This window comes from Buteo buteo, chromosome 13, assembly GCF_964188355.1.
Source record: "Buteo buteo chromosome 13, bButBut1.hap1.1, whole genome shotgun sequence".
Lineage (NCBI taxonomy): Eukaryota > Metazoa > Chordata > Aves > Accipitriformes > Accipitridae > Buteo > Buteo buteo.
Window position 1 is genome coordinate 23,518,301 of NC_134183.1, and position 21,805 is coordinate 23,540,105.

The 21,805-nt window shown below is 48.0% G+C and overlaps 1 protein-coding gene across 2 annotated transcripts in view; it reads right to left on the reverse strand.

Annotated features, from left to right (window-relative positions):
* NTRK3 (neurotrophic receptor tyrosine kinase 3) overlaps window positions 1–21,805 on the reverse strand; it is a 219,917-nt gene that overhangs the window by 17,782 nt on the left and 180,330 nt on the right. Inside the window, exons 14-16 of one of the 2 annotated variants that reach the window (XM_075045071.1) lie at window positions 21,442–21,614; window positions 15,606–15,849; window positions 3,783–3,857 (exon numbers count right to left, since the gene is read on the reverse strand). In XM_075045071.1, coding sequence (XP_074901172.1) covers window positions 3,783–3,857; window positions 15,606–15,849; window positions 21,442–21,614 — 492 coding nt within the window. The remainder of the gene's footprint in view (window positions 1–3,782; window positions 3,858–15,605; window positions 15,850–21,441; window positions 21,615–21,805) is intronic. The other variant, XM_075045072.1, reaches the window with a different exon arrangement.

Below are 21,805 nucleotides of genomic sequence, written 5' to 3' on the forward strand. Positions count from 1 at the left end.
GGGCCATGACTAAGCATAGACTGGAAATTAGAAGCATCTACGAGTTAAAGCAATGAGATTCTGGGACTGTCTTCCCTTAGGAGCGCATTTAATAGTGGTGCTTGATTATGAAAAGGATAAATCTGATGTGATTGATGCAACAGGGGATTGGATTTGATGATCCAGGGAATCCCTTCCAGACCTCTCTACTTCTAATGAATTTATCTTTTAAGGGTGGGGGAGATGCAGTGCCCTACTGATGGCAAACAACAGTGAAGCGTGGAGATACCTGCTGATGGTAGTGGGTCTCCGTCCCCAGATTTAACCACTTCCCATCACCAAGAAGGTGGAGCAGGTGTCTCTCCTGGTTCTGCTCATCCTGAACATACCAAGCAGAGGTGGGCACAAGGATCCTACCTGCTTCCCTTTTCACATTTTCCACCTACTGAGGACTCAAAAATTCAATTCAAAATTGAAAATTCACTCTCCTTGAATGAGTACCACAGATGTCTGAGCTCATAGGTTCTTTATGTGTTTCTAAGGTACTTACCTGTCTCCCAACACCATAATGACTGTGTCCCTTGCAATGTTTTTTTCATGTGAATCTCCTTGGTGAAGATGAGCACAGACCACCTTTTAACAACAGGAAACTGAGGCACAGAAGGACTAACTGAATTTCCCATGGTGGCAGAGGACATTGGTAGCATGGAAGGGACCTGCAGCCTGATCCGAGGCTGGGATCTCACTGACAGACTCTTCTTCTCCATGCACCTAACTGGGTTCTCCCTTTCACAACAGGAACAGCAGAGCAGAAAGTATTTTTCAGCCAAGTGTTCACTGGTCTGGGATTCCTCTCCTGTGTCAACCCAAGGGGGCTGAGCTTGGGGTTTCTGAGGGCACAGTGCAAGGCTGTTTCAGAAGGGATGCACAGGGAAAGTGGTTATGTTCCTTTCTCCCCTGAGTAGTTTTAATTCTTTAATTCCTACTTACTCATAAGATAAAATGCTGTGATTTCTGCAGGATCAAATGGTGCAGGATAAGCTAAGGGAGTTTATTAATTAGCATGCTTTCAGGGCAGGGTAAAAATAATAAAAAGAAGCAACAGGATTGTAGATGATAGCTATAAATATGACCCAAGAATTACCTGACATGCCGTTTTAGCCAAAGGGACGCTGTCATGTCAGTGCTGGGCATGGCACTCTGATAGTGAATAAAAATCATAAATGAGAGGGGCAAGGCTTTCTCTCTCCAAAATGTGGCTATTCACAGACATGTGCTACATTTCTCCAGGGCCTGATCCTGCAAATAATATCAAGTATAGCACTTTTGTGTGTGAGTGCTCCGCTGGCTTCCCCAGGGATTGCTTGTAGCAGTGAGTGCTAAGCCCAGTGGTAAGCAGTTGCAGGATCAGATTCATAGTGTGCCAAGCATTTTGGATGAAAAGAGCTATAAAGAAGTCACATATTATTATGTCACATTGCAAAGGTCAACCCCAGTATTTGTTCTGTCATAAGGACATGATTGAAAGGCAAAAAAATAGTGTCAGGGCACAGGGGAAAATCATTTTTTAAAAACTGCCTTCAGGGCTGAGGACACAAAATTACATCAGTGCTTAGAACTAAATTCCCATCCACACCCGGCAATTCAATTTGGGCTCAGAAAGGCATAAATGTAACAAAATCACCTTTTGGTGGCACGTCTTCTTATCTGCTGACATATCCCCTGTAAAATCAGCGATATCTAAACTCACACTCCCGTGTGATTCTGGCAACAGTCAGGAACTGCCAGAGACCTGCTCCATCATGGATCCTGGGAGGGCTTTGCGAGATCCACTCAGCTGCTTAACACCACCACGTAGGTATTCGCTTAATCCCCATCGTTGCCGGGGCAGGAGTAGTGGTGGCACTGGGAGGAAGCTGGGCGGTGGGGCAGCTGGTCCTTCATCACCTGGCCAGGATCATACACCTCACCTAGCAATGTCACAGGGAAGTTCGGATAATTGGACCCCAGTAATTTGTCCCAGTCATGGCTACTTTGCAAATATTTATGCCCATTGCTTTGGGCTTGCTGGCACAGAGAAGCTATTGAGAAATTGTGCTGGTTTTGGCTGGGGTAGAGTTAATTTTCTTCATAGTAGCTAGTATGGGGCTATATTTTGGATTTGTGCTGGAAACAGTGTTGATAATACAGGGGTATTTTCCTTATTGCTGAGCAGTGCTCACACAGAGCCGAGGCCTTTTCTGCTTCTCACCCCAACCCACCAGCGAGGAGGCTGGGGGGGCACAAGGAGCTGGGGGGGGACACAGCTGGGACAGCTGGCCCCAACTGACCCAAGGGATATTCCAGACCATATGACATCATGCTCAGCCTATAAAGCTGGGGGAAGAAGAAGGAAGAGGGGATGTTCAGAGTGATGGTGTTTGTCTTTCCAAGTAACGGTTACGCATGGTGGAGCCCTGCTTTCCTGGAGATGGCTGAACACCTGCCTGCCCATGGGAAGTGGTGAATGAATTCCTTCTTTTGCTTTGCTTGCGTATAGCTTTTGCTTTACCTATTAAACTGTCTTTATCTCAACCCATGAGTTTTCTCAGTTTTACTCTTCTGATTCTCTCCCTCATCCCGCTGTGGCAGAGAGTGAATGAGCAGCTGTGAGGGGCTTAGTTGCCAGCTGGGGTTAAACCACAACAGAAATAAAGCATGGAAGCCATCACTTTCCTGCCTTAACTTATGAGGGGTCATAACTGCCCTGCACAGACAGTGTCTTTGGGTGGATTAGCTCGATCCACTTCCAAAACAGACTCAGGCAAACGCTCCCCAACTCTCTGGATCAACAGAGCACTTTCTTGCGTGCCAGCAGCAAAACCACACAGGACAATCAAGTTCAATGTTTGCCCCTCTCACAGGCTTCTGCAGCTCACCTCCAGCAGCCTTGCAGCTTGCTGGCAGTGGCTTCTGGGATGCTGTGACAGTTGGGGACCCACTGGACTAAGCATCCCTACACAGAGGGTCCAGCATGCAGCAAGCACAACGGGATGACGGCTCGCCTCTGTGGAAGGGAGGGCAAGGTGAACAGAGGTGTTACCGGCCCTCAGCTGGCTCACATGGCTCCCATCAGCCACGACCTTGGCAAATCCAAACTCCTTTGCACTATCAGAGCATCAAACTCACACCAGTCCCTCGCTGCTGCTCCTCTGGGCAAGGGACGGGAGCAGCAGTGGGGCGGTGATGGTTGACATCCACTCAATCTCCGCTGCAAGCATCCAACCGGTCAGACACTGAGGCTGTGTCTTGACTAGCAAACACAAGGCGTCAGGGCTGGCATGTGACAGTTCAACTGTTCAAATGGTCTGGTTTTAGTCCACGCCAATTTGACAGCATCCAAACAACTGTTGAGAGGACAACACAAGTCAGGGACGGTCCCCTGTGAGCAGTGCAAACGCCACCCTGCTTGGAGGCGCGGAGTGGTTTAGCTGCACGGAGACAAATCATGCTGCGCTCGCTGCCATCAAAGCCAGAGGACAGCCCATCCTGTCCACTAGTGCAGACACAGCCTGAACACCCACAGAGGAAGACTGCACTGAGGACTTTTGCATTCATCCCATATCATCTCGCCATACAGACAAGCCCCAGAGAGTTGCTCCAGTAGAAACATGTGCAGTTCCCATCATACACGAGAGCCCCTTCACTGCCAAATGCACTAGACCCGACCTAGTCCCAAAGCTGCTCAACCCCACGTGTCATTTCATGCTCAAGCAGCACCAGTCCCCCGCTTCCAGCTGCCCCAGGGGTCGAGATCCACTCACTGTTGCAGCTGCCGGCGGTGCCAGTCTCTGTCGCTGCCACGCTGCGCTGAACTGGCCCTTCGGACGCGGCCCTTCCTGACAGTGAATGGGTGAAAACAAGGGAAGGAGACAAACAAAAGAGAAGGGAAGGGTGAGAGAGGGAGGAAGGGATGGGGGGGATGAAGCAAGGGGACAAGAAGGGAAAGGGTATGTCTTTAACCGAACTGTATGTCTTTTACTGGCTGCAACATCCCAACACTGCACAACCCTTGCTGTGAGGGCATGGGGCAGGTGAGACCCTTTGGCCCTGGTCACCACCACCTTGCACCTCACACCATCACCTGCACCAGTGCGGAGGGAGGGCGAGCTGGGCAAGAGTCAAGGGGGGCTTAGCCTCCTGAAACTTCTCCTTGGACTATGAAGCCACATCCCTTGGGGACCCAGAGTCCTCCAGACAGAAGTTTTAGGGGGCTTGAGCAGTTCCTCTGTATCTGGTACTCAAGCACCCTGCTCCTTGCCCATCGCCAGCCCTCCTGGGCACGGTGCAGGGACCCTTCTGCCTCTGCCAGCAGGACAAGACCCAGATCTGATGTCTTTACTCAAGCAAGCTTGGGTTAGCCAGAGTTAAGGGCATCATTGGCCAAATGTCCAGTGAAGCAGCTGGTACATCACCATACACTTCCCCAAAAGTCCGTGTCCCATCGGTATTCTCACAGGCTGGGGGAGGAAGAAAAAAACAAACTCATCCCACAGCTTCCGATCACCCACAAACCTGCCAGAGTTTGCAAAACTGAACCTTAGGAGGGGACAAGGGAAGCGAAATGATGGAGCAGAAAATACAGCACTACATTTTCCCACGTATCAAAGTAGGAAAGATTTGGGGAATGGGAGGGAGGGGAAGGGGTAGGGATCTCAGTATGCAAATTAAGAGTGAATGATGAGCATAAGGTCCGCTGACTTTCTAGTAAGGTGTTCGTGTTCCCACCAGGACAAAAAGGAGACAAAATCCCCAGATGAAAGGGAAGTTGGTGAGCAGAATGGTTTGGGGGGAGACTTCTGGCTGTGCTGCTTAGGAGCTCGGGCTGACAGCTGTCCGGGGAATACCAAAAATATGACCTCAGGGTGTGTCCAGCTAGTCATCACCCTGGGCACCTTCCCACCCCACACCAGAGGTGAAAATTGAGCTGCTAAATGTAGCTGACAGCTCATTCTGCTTGGGGAATTGCCCCGTCAGTGACTGACTCACCTCCCTTCCCAAAAAGTTGAGGTAGGAAATGGGTGAGGGAAAGGCTTAGAAAATTGTTTCATGATGGGTGTTTAAATTGCCTCTGCATTACAATGTTACAGTTAGGGAAAAAGAAAAGAGAGATCTATCGCATAAAGCTGCATCCTAAAGCCAGCTGGGGCAGAGGTACGGACATTGGAAAGAAGCAGAGCAAATGAAGTCATCCAGCAGTGGAAAAAAGCCATCAATATAATATAGTGCAGAACAAAGCGAATTCTACCTCAAACACAGAGCTGAAAGAGAAACATCTTGCTCTGTCAGATCTATTACCATGCATTTATTCCAATAACAAATAACTAACCCAGAGAGTAACCCAAACCTGATTTATTCCTCCATCTAAGTAAATATGAAGAGGCAGACGAATCTGACCGTAAAAAACACTGATCTCATATGTTTTCCTTGTATGTATTGGAAAAAATAGGAGTGGAGTTTCTGCCTTGCTGCCAGGGGATGCTGGCAAAGCATTTGAGCTATAGATATTGTCTCTTGTCACTAATGACTGCAGGGAACTAAAAGGGATTTGGATTTTTTAATGCTTCACATTAATTGATAATTTGGTCTCAGAATCCACAGTGGAACACAGGATTTGCTATATTGGATCAGTCTAGTGGCCCATAAAATCTGGCATCTTGCCTCAGTGATGCTCAGAAAAATTATCATCTACTGTCTTTGCTTATAAGGTTGCTGGCCATTTCTGTAAGGCCATACAACTGAAAGAGACAAAAGGTCTTTCTGGCCTGCACAGCAAGCCTCTTTAAAACCCTGAAACGTGGTTTTGGCAGGGCTGTATTACATCTTTCTTTCTTTTTTTTTTTTTTTTTTTAATTCAAGGAAGAAACTCTAACTACAAACATTTTCTAATAGACATGCTGCTGTTTTTCCTCTTGGTCACCACAACCCAAGTAGTGAGAAAGTGAACTTGTGTCTTCAGAGGGCAAATGAGAACACGACTGAGGCCAGAGAGGGGGATATGCCTTGTACTGAGCAGAATAATATTGATTAGACAGTGTAAAGATTTCCCTCACTAATTCCTTTAGCAATCTTACCAAGTGTTACCCGCATAATTGGATGGGGAAGAGAGAGGTGGAATCACTTAAGCGTTCAAAGCTCAACACACACCAAGAAAAGATTCCTATTTTGTGTGTGTGTGCAATTTTGTGCATCGTTGCCCCTTGATTGTACATTGAACATGCTCTCTTTGACAGCCTAGCCCTAAACAGCCTGTTTATTAAAGACAGCTGCTTGCAAATAGGGGCTCTCTCCATCCAGCTGGCGTGGAGAAGGAGCTCGCTGTGGCTGTGAGAGAGGCAGGACTATGAAACGGGGGGATCAGGAGAGGAAAGCCTGTGGAAACTCCAACCATGCAGGAATCAGGAGAAAAAAAGAAAAGCAGTGGTTTCTTTCCATGCAAACATCTTAATTAAGGAGGATGATGAAGATATTTGCATGTTAATTTTTCTAAGGAGGTCTTCAGTTTGTCTTTAAGCAAAGCATAATTTAGCCATGCTCCCACTAAACTGGTTTATAACTTCTCTGCCTCCAGTTCTTCTGCTGATCATACTGAGGTTTGGGAATGCTCCCCAGCTTTCCTGACCAATGTGAGATCTCAGGGCTATCCCCATGGTAAAGGAGAGCTGAGATCATGGTCCTGCAGGTGGGAAGGCAGGAGGCAGCCACTGGCCAGCTGGGATGCAGTGGGGAAATGGGTCCAGCAACCTAGATAAAGTGAGAGGGGAGTGTTTTACACATCCAAGTCTCCCTTGATTGTAAGCGGCAGTGCTCCTTCCAAAGCGTGAACGGTTCATTTCCATATGCTCAGGAGCACACATACTGTTTCTGGTCCACCTGGGGCTAGAATAATGAAGCTTACTGGCATATGGTTCTCCACCTTCTTCTGCTCTAGCTACAGTTAAAATCAGGCCACCTTGGTAAAACCCAGGAACCAGCAGCTTCTCTGGCTTGCCCTGTACAAAATCCTTCCTTATTTCTGGTAATACCACAGAGGCACATGTTTTGGATGAATGTCCACCATGGGAAAGTCCCTCTGGCTCAAAACTAGGCACTGTGCTCTTTTCCGTGTATCTCACAGCTTTCAGGCTAACAGGACGTTCAGGGTGGGGACAGCAGGAAGAAGGGAGCACATTGCATGCAGGCAACCTCTAGCAGGTGGTTGGGAACCACACTTGGACAATACAAATCAGAACAGGGGAAAAAGACAGTTTCACAGTCAAGGTGGGGGGGGAACTACTCAAGGATTGGCAGGGGTCACAAGTAGCTTCTCTTGCCTGTCTGGATCTGTTGGCTGCACCCAGGGACCACTGAAAATGGAAAGGAGTCTTGCCCTCCCTTTTTAAGTTTTTATGGGAAGGGAATTGCTTTGAAGGAAAGAGCTCCTGAAATCCCTGCCAGAAACCTGCTGTCTCAAGCTTTCACAGCAGAGGTGAACAGGCTTGGGCAGTTTGGCTACACTGAGAAACAATCCCAGATTTCTGAATTGAACTGAATCAAAGCTCTGACTTCCTGGGGATGATGTCACTACCCCTCACCTGGGTCCAGCATTTGACTAGTTACTCCCAGTACTCTCCCCAGCTCCCAGGAAAGCAGAGATCAGCCTGGACAGTTTTTAAGAGCAGCCAAAGTCCAATTAGCTGGGACCCTGACCTCAGTCAGAGATGCAGAGGAGACTATGGAAACAGAAGAGCCCACAGTGTATGTCCCACAATACCTTCCAGTCCTCAATAATCAGTGGCACAGAGATTTCCTGAAACAGGGGAGGTATTTCGTGTCCAATAGCCCCTGATAGATTACTTTGCTTTTACAGTTTTGTTCAATCACTTTTTCAACCCATCTCATCTGTTGGCATCTACCATCTCCTGAGACAAGGAGTCCCACCACTTTACTACCCACTGTAGCATCTCCATTGGATCTGAACCTGCCATGTACATCACCAGGTGTTTTAGGTCAGGAAATACTGAACAACAAACAATTCTTCCCTGTTAGGCTACATCTATGACCTCCGCAAATGGAAGGTCAGGAGTTAAAAAACACCAGAAAGCTAAACTGAAGGGCTTTGAACTCCCAGCTCTCTGGAGATCAGTCCAATGGTTGGGAGAAAGCAAAAGCCTCAATTCAATTGCCTGGGAATGGGGCTGAGCTTTGATTGAAAGATCCTAAGTTTCATTAGCTCTCAGTAAGTGTGTGAGGGTTTGGGGGGAGGTCAGTATTTGAGTGAATATTGAGACTATATTAAACAAAAAATCTGAGCCAGATGACTTGCAATGCAGCAGCAACATATCCCAAACAGGAGAAGAGGTGAGCATGGAGGTCAAGTACCATAGCAGGGAGTTTTTATTTGCCAAAAACAAACTGCTCTTTTGTGCCTGTGCTTCAAAGAAGATGTCACCAGATTGTGAGAGCTCTTCACCTGCCACATCCCTCTCATTACTGAAATGCAATAAATGGCAACAGCATGAAAACAGCAACTCAAGCAGGAGAAAGACAGGTAGACACTGAGGAAAAGGGGAGGGGGGAAACAGTGCGGGTGGAGGTCTTGGCAGGGTGGAGAATTAGGGCAATTACTGTTTCTGAGAAAATGCCAGAAATACAACACAACCTAATTTCCCCAATTAATTCTTCTGCACTTGAGCTGCTTTGTGTGAAGGGCTCTTAATGTTTCAAACAGGAAGAAGGCGGGGGGGTGGGGGAGGGAAGACTCAACATTTGTTTTTCCCTCAGCATAGAAATAGGGAAGTGTTGAGGAAAAATGTCTGGCTAAAACACAAGATGATGATGTTACATCTTCCTTTCAGGAGATAAGGAACTGTGCCGCGAATTCAATTTGCAGAGGTTTTTACAGGAGCCACAGAGATATCAAAGACCAGCACGTTCAATATCACACTGACTTTTCCTGCACGCAGAACACACCAGGACAGGCACATTTAACCCACGCACCCACATTGAGCAGTTCCCTCACCTCCCCTGTTTCCAGTCCTACTACACGTTAGGGGGAAATTGGTTCTTTCGCCCCCAAATCACCAGCCAGGGCAGTTGTGAGGCACCATGGCATGAGCCGTCCGTACCTCATGGGGCATGCAGGTGTCATCTAGGGGGAACAATGGCAATGAAAACAAGGAAAGAAATAACAGATCAGGAGTTGGGGTGATGGGACACATGGGGTAAACAGATGCTGAGAAGAGCATGTAATACCTTCAACAGCAGACATGGGCTCCTGTGCGTAGCAAGACTACAGCTGTGCCCAGCTGGCCCATCTGTATCAGTACTAGGGGTCTCCAGGTCACATCTCCAGGTTACTATGTGACTTCTTTGCCCTTACTTATGTAGGTATGACAAAGCAAGACATGTTCTCCAGGACCCTACTTAGTACAGGAGAAAATTAAAGTACTTTTCACTTCTAAGTCCTTTCCTTAGTGGAACATACATTTACAGATATGAAACCTTCCCAACACCCAAGCAGAAAGGATGGAGAGATTATATTTTTCACCTCAGAAGAGGGGTAAAAGAGACAAAAGGCAATGCTCAGCTGCTTAGCATCTGCACAACACTTAGGTGCTGGAAATGATACTGATGTTGGAAGCTGAAAGTGGCACACACACACACTGTACCATCTACATAACATCCCACACAACAGTCAGGATGGCCAGGGACTGCGCTTGCTTTCCCCCACCCATCGGCATTGAAGCGGAGCCTGAGCACACTGTCTGGGTGCGCAGAGCCTGGCTCGCTCTCTGTCCGGAACTGACTACTCCTGCCAGTGTACACCGGATCTACTGTAAAACCTGAGAGTAGCAGCTTTATTTTACCCCCAAAGTGAGTCAGTACCATATCCCAGATGGAAATTCAGAGGGGGTTTTCCTCCCCTCTGCCTGTTGGCATTCCCTTTTGTAGGTGATGGTGCAGAGCCCTAGCACACTCATCGCAGGAGTCCTTCCTGGTGTTAACTGGGCGGCAGTTTCCCTCTGCTGGGATTGATCTCCCATACTGTAAACAAGCTGCATGAGATGGACAGCAAAGCAACAAAGAGAGCATCAGGGGACATGAAAGCGGCTGTTGTACAGCTGAAGGATACACACAGGCATTAAGGGGCCCTGGCAAGGACCCACAAAAAATGCTGGTGGGAGAGTACTGCTAAACCTCTGCAGAGAGTTCAAAGCTGGTGGGAACAGAGCACCATTCAGTGATGGTGTGATTGTTTAGGGACCCTCTATCTAGGAGAGTGTGGGTCAGAATAAATCTACTTTCAATGTAAGGCTTGTCTATTAGTCTTATCTACCATGCTGAATGACCCTGCAAAGGAGCATGACCCATGCAGCTGCTAAACCTCAGTGATCTATTACTTGCATGGAAACTTCACTGGAAAAATAACTGACTGTACCCAGGTCAAAGAAAACAATTTTGAACTCCAGAGGAGAAGAACTAAAGTAAGAGGTGGTCTAGATGGAAGGTGATCATCAGAAAGCAACCTGACAATGAGTACTGAAAATTATCAAGACTATGGGCTTTTTGCTAGCCATTTTAAAGGAAGAGAAGAAAGAAAATGTTTACACAGTAAACCTTCATGCTTCAGAGGAACAGGCAATCTACCAGAGGGATCCTAGACTTTTTAAAGAACACTGACCTAAGGCCAAAGACATAGCAGAAATGTTGTTTTTGGTTCTGATGGTCTAAGGATGTGAGAGCCAAGGTTCATAGGAAGAGATATTAATCTTTTATTAAACCAACTGATACTACTGGAAAAAAAAAAAAAAAGAGAGAGGGCTTGCGTGTCTAAAATTCATTCTTTTTTTCCCCCTCCAACAATATCGTATGTTCTATTAAAAGATATTACTTCTTCCTGCAAGCCTTGTCTCTCCTAAATCCAAACAATGCTCCAGAGTGGTGAGGACACAGAAACAGGGAGAATTTTTTGTTATTATGTTTAGCTCTGTGTTGCTAGAAATAGAAACATATTTTCAGAGCCCTTTGCAAATCCTGCATGTGTGGTTTTTTTGACAAGCAGGTGTCCTCTGCGTGATGAACTATGACCAGGAGAACACTCAGGACAGACCTCTGGGAAAGGATGGAGCTAAATCCCCAAGAGGTTTCAAGCCCAGCCCAGGATTTGGGGCAGGATGCCAGAAGGGTAGGACATAGGAGATCTGGACAGAGGGATGTCTTAATGAGGTTTAATGCCTACATAAATCTTTCCTCTACTCGACATGTGTCTTCACTGCTGATGTCCGACCCATGTAAGGACATTACCTTGGAAGTTATTAAGGACTGTTCCCTATGATTTAAGACTGTGTTCTCTTCTAAGGATGAAGAAATACTGCCCTTTCCCCAGGCAGCCGCCACATGATTTTGGTTTAGAATCAGATTATGCATTTTGGGGGACAAAAGGAAAATTATGTGGATTTTACTGGAGCACAGGTGAGTTCAGAGCCACAGAAGGGCTCTGGGAGCAGCCAAACCCCAGTCTGCTGGGACAAAGAGCAGCTGGGGGTCCTAAGAGCAGCTCCGGTGATGCCCACAGCTCTGGACAACGCCCCCGTCCACCCCCAGCCACAGCAACAGCCTCCAGCTCCCTGGGCAGCACTGGGCAGGCACCGTGTGCCTGACTTGCTGCAGTCTCCATGCCACGCTCAGCTTGGCTGAGGCACAACGTCCCTGACCTGCAGCATCCCACCACCTGCTGTCACAGTCCTGAGTCATACCTAAAAAAATCGCCTACTCACACATTTTTTTAAAGAAAACAACAAGGCAAACGAAATCCGCCCGAATCTTTTCTCTCCAATATGGATATATTCCATCCTGCCTTCCCACAGAGACCCACACCAAAGATTGCACAGCACATTACACAACACATCACAGAAATGCTTCTTCAAGCATCCCCGCCTTTACTCTTCACACAGAAGCTGAGCTACTTCTCCCTGTCTCTGCAGTCCCTCCACTTTCCTCCGCTTTCTAATCAGATGCTGTTTCACCTCTCCCCACCACCTACACCTCCACAACTATCTTCTCTCCATCCTGTCTTGTTGAAAGAAGGTTTAAAGGCAACAGCTGATGGGATCCCTCTGTGATGCACAAGGAAAAGGACGCATCTGTCTTCAGGCAGAACATGGAGAGCCTTGTGGAGAGGGGAAACAAGCCTCTGCTGCTTTTGTTACGCAAATGGTTGTTTTCTGTATCCAAATGTGTAACAGGAAATTAAGCAGTTCACCTTTGTTAAAGCACTTTTGCATCCCACAAATGCAGGAGCCAGATGGTGTTCTTTCTTTGTTTTAAAAGATTAAAAATGGGAAAGAAAGGAAATGGCTAGGAGCTAATCCTCAGCCTGGAACACACTCACATATCCACATGCCCAGTTACTCGGGCTCACGGGGCCTGGGCAGGAGCAAACACGGGGACCCAGCAGACTGAAGTGAGTCTGCTTGCAGAGAGCTCCAGACCTGTCACTTGGTGTCAGCTTTGAGGTGGAATCCTTCACTGTGTTCCCAGAAAATGACAAATTACAGTATTCTCCACGGGCTGCAGCTTGGACACACCAAGTGATACTTTCTAGAAGCCACCTGAAGCAGAACTTTGCTCCAGGTCCTACTGGTGGGAATGGCAGGCTGTCGACAGGGGAGGGCTGCCATGCACAAACACTGAGAATCAGACTTGGGAATTTCACCAGGCAGGTTGTAGATGTGACCAGGGACAGCACCAAAGAGTTTCAAAGTTCAGCTCCTCAGCCACATCTCCACCTTCCATAGGTGAGACCCAGGAGCAGTTTAGTTCTCACCCGTGAGCTCATTTGCTCTCTGTCTGTATCCATTCAAAAGCCCTCACTTGGGGTACCTTGGTGAATTTTATGATAGGTCTGTGCACTCAAAAGGATTGTCCCAGGAGCCTTGAAGAGCCAGTTTTCATGCAAGGGATGTTAGGAATTAAAATTGCAAAGAAGACAGAGGACAAATGCACAACTGTCGTGAAGCCATATTGTTTTTCTCACCTAGGTTTGCAGGAGAAAGTGAATGCTTCTTCTTACCAGTTAAAGTCAAGTCTAATACAGTCAATTCACAAGCCCCATGTGGCTTCACTAGTGTCACAAGCAGGCTTCTGTTCAAAGGGTTGACTACTCTTGTTCATAGGGAACTTACTTAGAAGTGCAGGTTGCCACACAGAAACCAAATAGATTTCCCAGTCCAGAGACAGCAAGGCTCACATCAGTTCTTGTAGAGAATGAATGCGGCGCTGCTGTGCAAAGGCAGAGGGAGAGGAGAGGACAGGTACAAGATAGTGGTGAATGGGGAAGGACAGAGACTGTCACATAACCGTAAGTGCACCTGAAGGGTGAATAATGAGATCAGCTCCATGTGCTCTCCTGGTAAACATGTCCCACAAGATAGTGATTAGAGAAGGAAAATAAGAAACAAACCAATCTGTCTGGGTTCTTACATGCTGGGAGGGGTGTGGCTGGGCTGTGGCTGGAGGAGGGATGGACACTTGGCCCCTGGACTTCTGCTCTTTGCTGGGGGGAATATATGGCTTGGATGGGCTTCCCAGCTCTGCCACTGAATCCTGCTTTGGCCTTGGGCAAGACACGTAAACCCTCTGCTCCTCACACCACCAATGTAAATATGGGCAATCAGAACCTTATTTTGCTAGGCCCCTGCTTTGGACTGTAACAGAAAAGGTCTCCATGCGTGCAGAGCATGGACTTACTGATCAAAAGTTTTAAAAGTACCAAAAGTCAGTGAAAACAGAGAAAGGAAAATCAACTAAGAATAAAAGGCTGTGCTGGTCTGAAGCTCAGCTCTTGCTCTGGTAAACAGGTGATAACTAGTTACTACTTTGGTCATGCATGGCAATTTGCGCTAGCAGAGAAAAGTCCACTAAAAAGCCTTACGACATTGCATGAGAAAGCATGGAGCAATCCTCAGCAAAGTGTTTTACACAGACAGGATGAGGTCTACAGGACACCACCACAGAGAAGACAAAAATCCCACAAAAACAAACTGGCCTGTGGAGACCATCTCAATTTTGGGGGCCCCTCCCTGCCTTCACATGTCAATAGCAGCAAATTCTCCCATTGCAGAGAGAGCTCTCGGTGCTGCAGGAACACAAGCTCTGCTGGGATTGCCTCAAGCGGTGTGACACTGAATGTGGCTGGGGGAGGTCTAACACGGCTGAAGGAGAGGAAGTGGGCAAGAAGGTGGATAATTGCACGGGCTGCTTCTCATCCTCCTCTGGGCTCTTCTCTTTCCCACTAGCTCCTTCTTGAAGCTTCAGCAGTGATGGGACCATAGCCACCTCTCTTCCCTCATCACTGCCCAGTAACTGCACTGAGACCTTTTCCCAACATGGGCTTTTGTGCTGCACAGTGAAGATTGGTTCCCTCGCTGGTAATTAAACTTAGTGATAAGCCAATGTCCTGGGCTGGGAGAGGTGATATGTCTCAGCAGAAATCTTATCACATTTTTCCTCCTCCCCAACACAGGAACTGCACTTGGCAACTGCTTATCACATAAAGAAAACCCTCTGAATCAGATCAAGACCACAGGTCAACCCTTTCTCAGGTAGCTGACAGAAATCATCCTCAAAGCCAAACATCCATGTTGTAACCAGAAATAAACCAGCTTTAGCCCACGCATCAGGCTAAAAACCACTGCTCCTTAGCCTGAAAAGCCCTTTCCTGCTGGTGGATGGCCCAGCGACGAATGCCTACTCCAGTGTGCTTCAAACACTTTGCACATCACAGCTTCTCCTGTAGCTGAGGAAGGGTGAGAAACATGCCATCCCCCCAGGGAGGCTGCCATCCCAGGCAGATAGGGCAGTGCAGACAGGTACAGAGGGAGTGTGCAAGACAAGGGGACAGTGAGCACAAATCACAGAAGAAAAAGCTGGAAAGGCATTCCTGGCTCATTGACTCCGTCCCCAGAGACAAGTGCAGGATAAGCCTCTGCACTAAACCCAGGCATTTTTATCTAGTTGCTTCCTGAACTTCTTTAATGACAGGCCCTCAGCAACATACCTCTGGCAAATTATTCCATTGTCTAAATGATGACCCTGCTGGAAAAAAGTGTTTTGAGGTCGAACCTAAATTGCCTATTATTTCCTCTTCCATATTTTATGCACTTATCAGTCATTCTCTCAGTTGCTTTTTCTCTAGGTCCCTGTATTAAGTTTCTTTAATCTAACACCAGGGGTCACAGCCTGTAGTCTTTGTCATCTCTTCGGATTACCTTTATTTATCAATGTCTTCAAAAAAGAGAGGAAAAATAGGAAGGAAGTAAGAATGGGATGACTTCAGAGCCATCCCAAAGCATGTGACTGTGTGCTGGGGTATCACAGAGAGCTCTGTGTGTAGGCATCTGCATGGATGTCTGAACTACAAGCATGCCCAGGACTGAAAAGGAGTAAGGACAGTGGTTCAGGGATGCCTGATCGACATCTGTGCGCACGTTTCAATGAGGGTATGGCCAAGCGAGTGAGCCCAAGAGCTCCAAAAACTGATTTACTGTAACATTTCCTAGTCTCCCTTTGCTCTGAGCATCAGACTGCCGCTGGAGCTGCCTTACCCTGTAGTAATCAGTGCTGTAGACATCTCTTGACATCCCAAAGTCTCCAATCTTCACCAGCAGGTTGGCTCCGACCAAGCAGTTCCTGGTGGCCAGGTCTCTATGGACAAAGTGCTGGGAGGCAAGGTACACCATTCCAGAGGCGATCTGGCTAGCGATGTGGAGCATCTGGGATAGCCCTAGCTCCCCTTTGGCTTGTCGAGGCTGCCCATCCACGAGGATCATAGCATCTGGGCCATGTGCCCTATAGGGAGGAAGAAGCAAAAAGCATAGAGTTGGGTCTCAAAAGTGACCAGGAGATAGGAATCCCACACGGTCGCTGTTCCTGCTGGTGTGGGGACTAGCCCCCAACTCTGCACTGTGAGGATGTACACACAGCTCCAGTGGCAAGACAAAAAGAAAAGCTTAAGAGAAAAGGAGGTTGGGGCAACATTTGGTGGGTGAGTGGGTGCCATACATCCTTATCCTATCCTTACTCTACTGCAAGCAACCTCTTATGGCCACAGATGGAGACAGACCACCAGGACAGAGGGACTGTTGGCTTGATGCAACATGGACATTCTTCTCTGGCAAGACCTATGCAAAACTAACGAGCTTCCAGATATTTACATGTTTGCTCCAGTTAATTCTTACACCTTGGAAACCTTCCCAGAGGTAGAACTATCACCCCCTTTTCTTTCACAGCCGTCATATTCTTGCTACCTAGTCTCGTTATTAATCCCAAAGAGCCTCTTCTATTTCCTCAAACACCATATCACCAAACAACTGCCCCCGATCGATATCAATACAGCTAGAGATCACAGAAAAGGTTTCAGAGGAACACCAGCAGCTTCATCCCTGGAAAATACCTTTTATACCCTAAGCTGTCCCAGAGGCAACACAGGTAGTGTGAACTGTGAAGGCACGAGCACAGGTGCAAAGGTTAGACCTGGATGTCAGCAGATGCAGAGAACATCCTGAGCAACAAAAGGGAATATTTTGCTGAACCAAATGCATTGTAAATACAGGACTTAAGGTCAGTCTCATTCCTGTCCTGTCCCCTTTTTAGTCCCCCTACCTCGCTGTGTACCAAGACTCTCTGCCGTGCTCCCTCTGTGATGTCCTTTCCCTGGTAGAGCTCACCCTGTGGTAGCCTGTGTGAAGGTGGAATAACAAAAGCCCTCACATTTAGGAAAAGCAAGAGATTTTGCTGTGACCTTCCTCCTTGTGACTAGTACAGCATTTCCTCCGAGGCTTTCATACTGTTCTCTTTGAAATGATTCTTGGCATTTCACTCCTGTCATCAGCAGTAACACCACAGAGAGATAGCAAACTGAAATTACACATACAGAGCTTTCCCTCCTTCTTGACATGGGACTGAACAACCCACAACAAGATCCAAACTGTTTCCCTCCTTTGTCTCTGTTCCCTAATTGCTCTGTGGGGCCTGAAGGGGCACCAAAGGGATTAGCATCCAGGCATTTGGAGTTCAACCGATAGTTTTTCAAATGCCCTCCTCTTCAGCTACCTCCTGCAGCCCTACCACTGGGAACATGGTCCTGAAGGTCCCCTCCTGGTAGAATGGACAGCTGGAAGAGAAGAGGAACTCCAGAAACGAGTGCTGAGGAGCCAGGAGTAGGTTTTGGGAGCCACAAGTGGGTGATGCTGCAGTGAATGTGGGGTGAGCTGGCTGAGAGCAGCACTGCAGGCAGCAGGGCTGGGGCTGCCAGAGGCATCTCGGAAGCTCGTGGGCATGGTGGGAGCAGCAGCACACTGGGACAACTGCTGAGGGCAAAGAGGAGCTGCAGAAGAGTGTCTGCAGAAGTGCTTGATGTCTTATTTAAACAGCCCACAGACGGGTTTACCCCAGGAAATTACCTGGTGGTGACAACAGATGTCGGCAGCATGTGAAGCTGAGCCAGGATTGAGCAGGTTAGCTAAAACCAGCAAAGCAGGACAAACAATAGCTTCTAAAATTGTGCTGGACAGTTTGTCCCAGTCATGCCTTGCAGTTACAACATATTTAGCTGCAGCTGATACCTGTTGTCATCAAAGGTAAACATTCCTAGGTGAGAAGTGAAGCATATATTACTATCTCATTACTGCCATCTTTTTCAAATACAATAATGGTCCCCAAAGAAATGTCTGTGTCTGAAGGGAACAGGTGATGTCTAAAAAATGGTCAGCCAACACCTTTATTTCACTGGCTCTTTGTACATCCTACTATATAGGACACATCTTGGTATGCCCTATATAGTATATACACTGCCCTCCCTCGCTTTCTCCATCCCACATGGTTATAGTCCACAAAAAAGAAGTATCAACACATTTATGAGATTAACAGGAAGGATATTAGTACATTTATTTGTGTCAAGAAGCCTACAGGGAATATGAGAAGGGTCTGCCCATCTTTTCTTGGGGAAAGGGGTTTAATTCAGCTTTACAGAGAGGCCATAAAATTGGGTGGATCCCCTGTTAGAGAACTCTCGGGGTTTTTTTCCATTATGGAGTGAGAGAGGCTTTTGTCAATGTGAGGAAGAAAACCACCCCTCTGGCTTCCTCTGCTGGAATTCCTCTTTCTGTCCCAAGACAGTCAGACTGTGGGGCTGCTTCCCTGGAAGGGCTGACACAAAAAACTCAAAACTTTGCAACTTTTCTAACAAAATCTATTGCCTGTCTGAGTTAACACCAAATAGCAGCAACTTAATATAGACTGCAAAAAGGGGCTGTAATGGCAATGTGCAAATATCCCTACTTCAAATTTACTGCTGTCACAGACAGAAAACAAAAGCTAGAAAACCAGTGGCAGAAGGAAAGGGAGGAAGCGATGGAGATACTTAGTGAGCAGAGAGGGGAGGCGGTTGCTGCAGACCACTGAGCGCTGGGTCTGGGTGCCAGGGAGCAGCCAGCCGTGCCACGCACACAACCTGCGGGCAGTCTCCAGCCCCTGTGTACACCAGTCCTAGGGATGCCGTGCTCCCTGGAGAGAAGCTCCCGTATTTCTCCACAGCAGGATCTTTTCACTATCCATTTTCTATTAGCCAGGATACCGTGACTGCAGTGTCCCCCGGTGTGGACAGCAGGGTAAGTTGTTGCACCACTAGCAATGGTCTTACAAGCAGGGGCCCTGGGAGGCGTGCAGAGCCATCCCAATACATGCCACCTCTAACCCAGCTGGCAGGTGGTGATCCTAGTTCTTCCCTTTGCCACACCAGTTAATTTTACAGACCAGTAAAATTCTCTCTCTTCTCTGGGAAGCGCACAAAAAGGTCTAACGACACTTAGGGGAATTTATTTATTGTGCTTTTCTCTAGGAAACTGGGTCTAAAGTGAGCCTCTTCCATTTTACCACTTTTCCAATTTCTGCAGTTAAACTGGGAAAAGTCCATCTGAGTGTCTGTTACAGACTCCCAGCATCCCTGGCCTCCAGTGCCTGGGAGCAACCATCTCCTGCTGTGGGCTGGGTGAATCATGCCACAATAAAAACTGCTGCTTGCTGAGGGATGCCAGGCACTCCTGCACCACCAACCCTCTTTGACCTGCACCACCAACCCTCTTTGACCCCCTTGCAGCCCCTGTCCCCCAGAGTTTCCCACCAGCAGATAGCTGACCTGACAAAGCCCAAGACTCTCTTTCCATATGCCCCCTCAGGCATTTTGAGTTCCCGTTTGTTGGGTATAAGCTCCCTTATCCCAAAAGCCAGCTTCCTTTGGGACACAAAAGGATTTCACTGCCTATCACATACCAACATGCAGAGAAGGGAGCTCATAGCTGCTTGCTCCATAGCTGCATGAGAAGGAGAAGCTGGCAGCTAAATGCAGCTGGAAGATGAGAGGCTGCAGTCCCAGGGACCACACATCTGGAAAGTTTCTTTTCCTTCATAAAGGCCAAAGATAATACAACAACGAGTTTTCTTTTCCAGTGACACCAGAACAGGCCCTGGCCTCCCAGGGCATGAGTGTTTCTCAGACATGTCCCAAGGCATGATATATCCCTCTGAGACAGTGAGAGCGCTTGTTTTGGACTATACTATTTGGGAGGTCATCTAGAGCAGTGAAGGAAGCTATGCCTCAGCTGTAATGTCTACCTCCTCTAGGGAGAATAAGGTTGCTGGTTCTGCCAGGAAAAAAGATGGGTCAATTTTCTGCTCTTCCCTGTGAAGCACTTCAGGAACAGAGTCTCTTATGCTCTTCTTTAGACTGCCTTCCTCCAGTGACAAGGCTGAGGCACCGTCCTTAACACTGCATCTCAAATCTGCACTAAAACACCATTTCCGCCCAATGCACAGTTCCATGCCAGTAGGCAGAGTTCAATCCGCTGCTGCTGGGAGGTTGCTGAGCCCCTGCAAGACAGGGTACCACAAAAGAGGTTCCTAGGGTAACCAAGGCTGCTCCCTCTTGAATGTGGGTCTGAGCAGCTCTGCAAAGCTAGTGTAGCATCAGCCTTCACTCATCCTACCTTGCCAAGGATGTCACCTATCCAGAGCCTGAGACAGGGACTGAGCTATAAAATCATATTCAATCCACCCACAACTATGCCAAAATGAGGAGAGAAACCAATGCAGAGATGTTCCCAGCTCAGCCACTGCCCTGCAAATGCCCCAAGGGAGCTGTAGACAGGTTGGCACTGCTTGACAGAGGAAAGAAGAAACCTCTGGGATCCTTCCCCATAGCTCTTCTGGTGTAGGTGATTGCTTAGAAATGAAAACCTCAGGGAAGGACCTGTGTTTCCTGGTCAGAAACTGACTGTGATGGTGGAAAAATAATCACTGAGTGTATCCCAGCCCCAGATCTAGACCTGCTGTGCTCAAGCTTCTTGTTCCTGCTGCAATCATGTTCACACTTAGCAGTCAAAACAGGAGAATATCAAGGGTCCAATTTGCTAAATACTGGGAAATAAAACTACTAATTATTTCAAGAGGTAAGTACCACTCCACTTGCACGCAGGTTTTAGAGCGTAATTTCTGTATCGTGGGAGAACAGCACCACAAACATCCTCCCACAGTTGCTCCCTGCCCCTCACCGCTGGCAGATTCAGGGCACACAAGTGATCTGCCTCACACTGATGAAACGGTTGAATGATGACTGGGGGGGGCTTCTGCAATTTGCATCTCTTTAGAGGCAGGGAACGCAATAATGGCACTTGGTCAGGCCTTGCCTAGCTTCTTGAGTAGTGTGGTGCCACAGGTTAGGATATTTTGTCTCTGAGTCAGGTTGTCTGTCTGATGAGGCTTAGGGAACAAGGACCAGGGATGGACTCCACAGGCACCACCTGAGGCCCCTCCAACATTTCTCAGGTCTTTTCTGAATATAGGAATGAGAACTGGAGATTAGTAAATGCCCAGGATACCAATCAGACCAAGGACTTCAGCAAGTTTCTCAGAGGAATATTTTGGTTCTTGTGCTATCGAATCAGGAGCTGGGTGACATGGGGAGTGATGGCTAGCAGCCTTCCTGCTCCAGCAGGGCATGGTTTTGCTGGGTATATGGGACTCGGAGCTGCTGACAACCATGGCTCCCTGCCCTTCTACCCGCCCAGAGCGGAGAGGGATTGCAGCCACACTTCCTGCAGCTTCAAACTTGCTGGGGTGGGAGAAGAAAAGTCTGGTTTCCATAGCTCACAGGGACTATCCCTGGGACTACCTAAGAGGAATTATTGGGTTAGGGCTAATAAAGCACCAAATCTGGTGAGGACCATCATCTCGTACAAGCTGTCCTTGGAACAACCAGATCTCATTACTCAGCCCACCAGCATCCACGCGGTAATGGTGCCACTGGTGCGCCACAGATCTATAACAAGCCACACTGAGGCTGCAGGGTGGCTGTACAGCATCTCCCGTGCCCTCCTTCGCACATACCTCAGGAACTTGTTCAGGTCGCCATGCTTCATGTACTCGAAGACCATGATGAGTGGGTCACCATCACCACACACACCATAAAACTTGACAATGTGTTCATGCTGCAGGTTGGTGAGCAGCTCTGCCTCCCTCTGGAAATCCTTACGGGCTGCCAAGGTGGGGTCTTTCAGCGCCTGAAAGAAGGGGCACAGATACACACAGGGTGGGCTCAGGTGGGGGCAAAGCCAGAACAAATGGGTCGCAGCATCGCAGAGGAGATGATAAGGAAGGGAGGGCAGAGGAAAAGCTGCCACCGGCCCAGTTGCACTGGGAGGGCTGGTGGTAGGTGCTGGTGGCACCACCTCAGTGTTTCGTTCATGTAGTT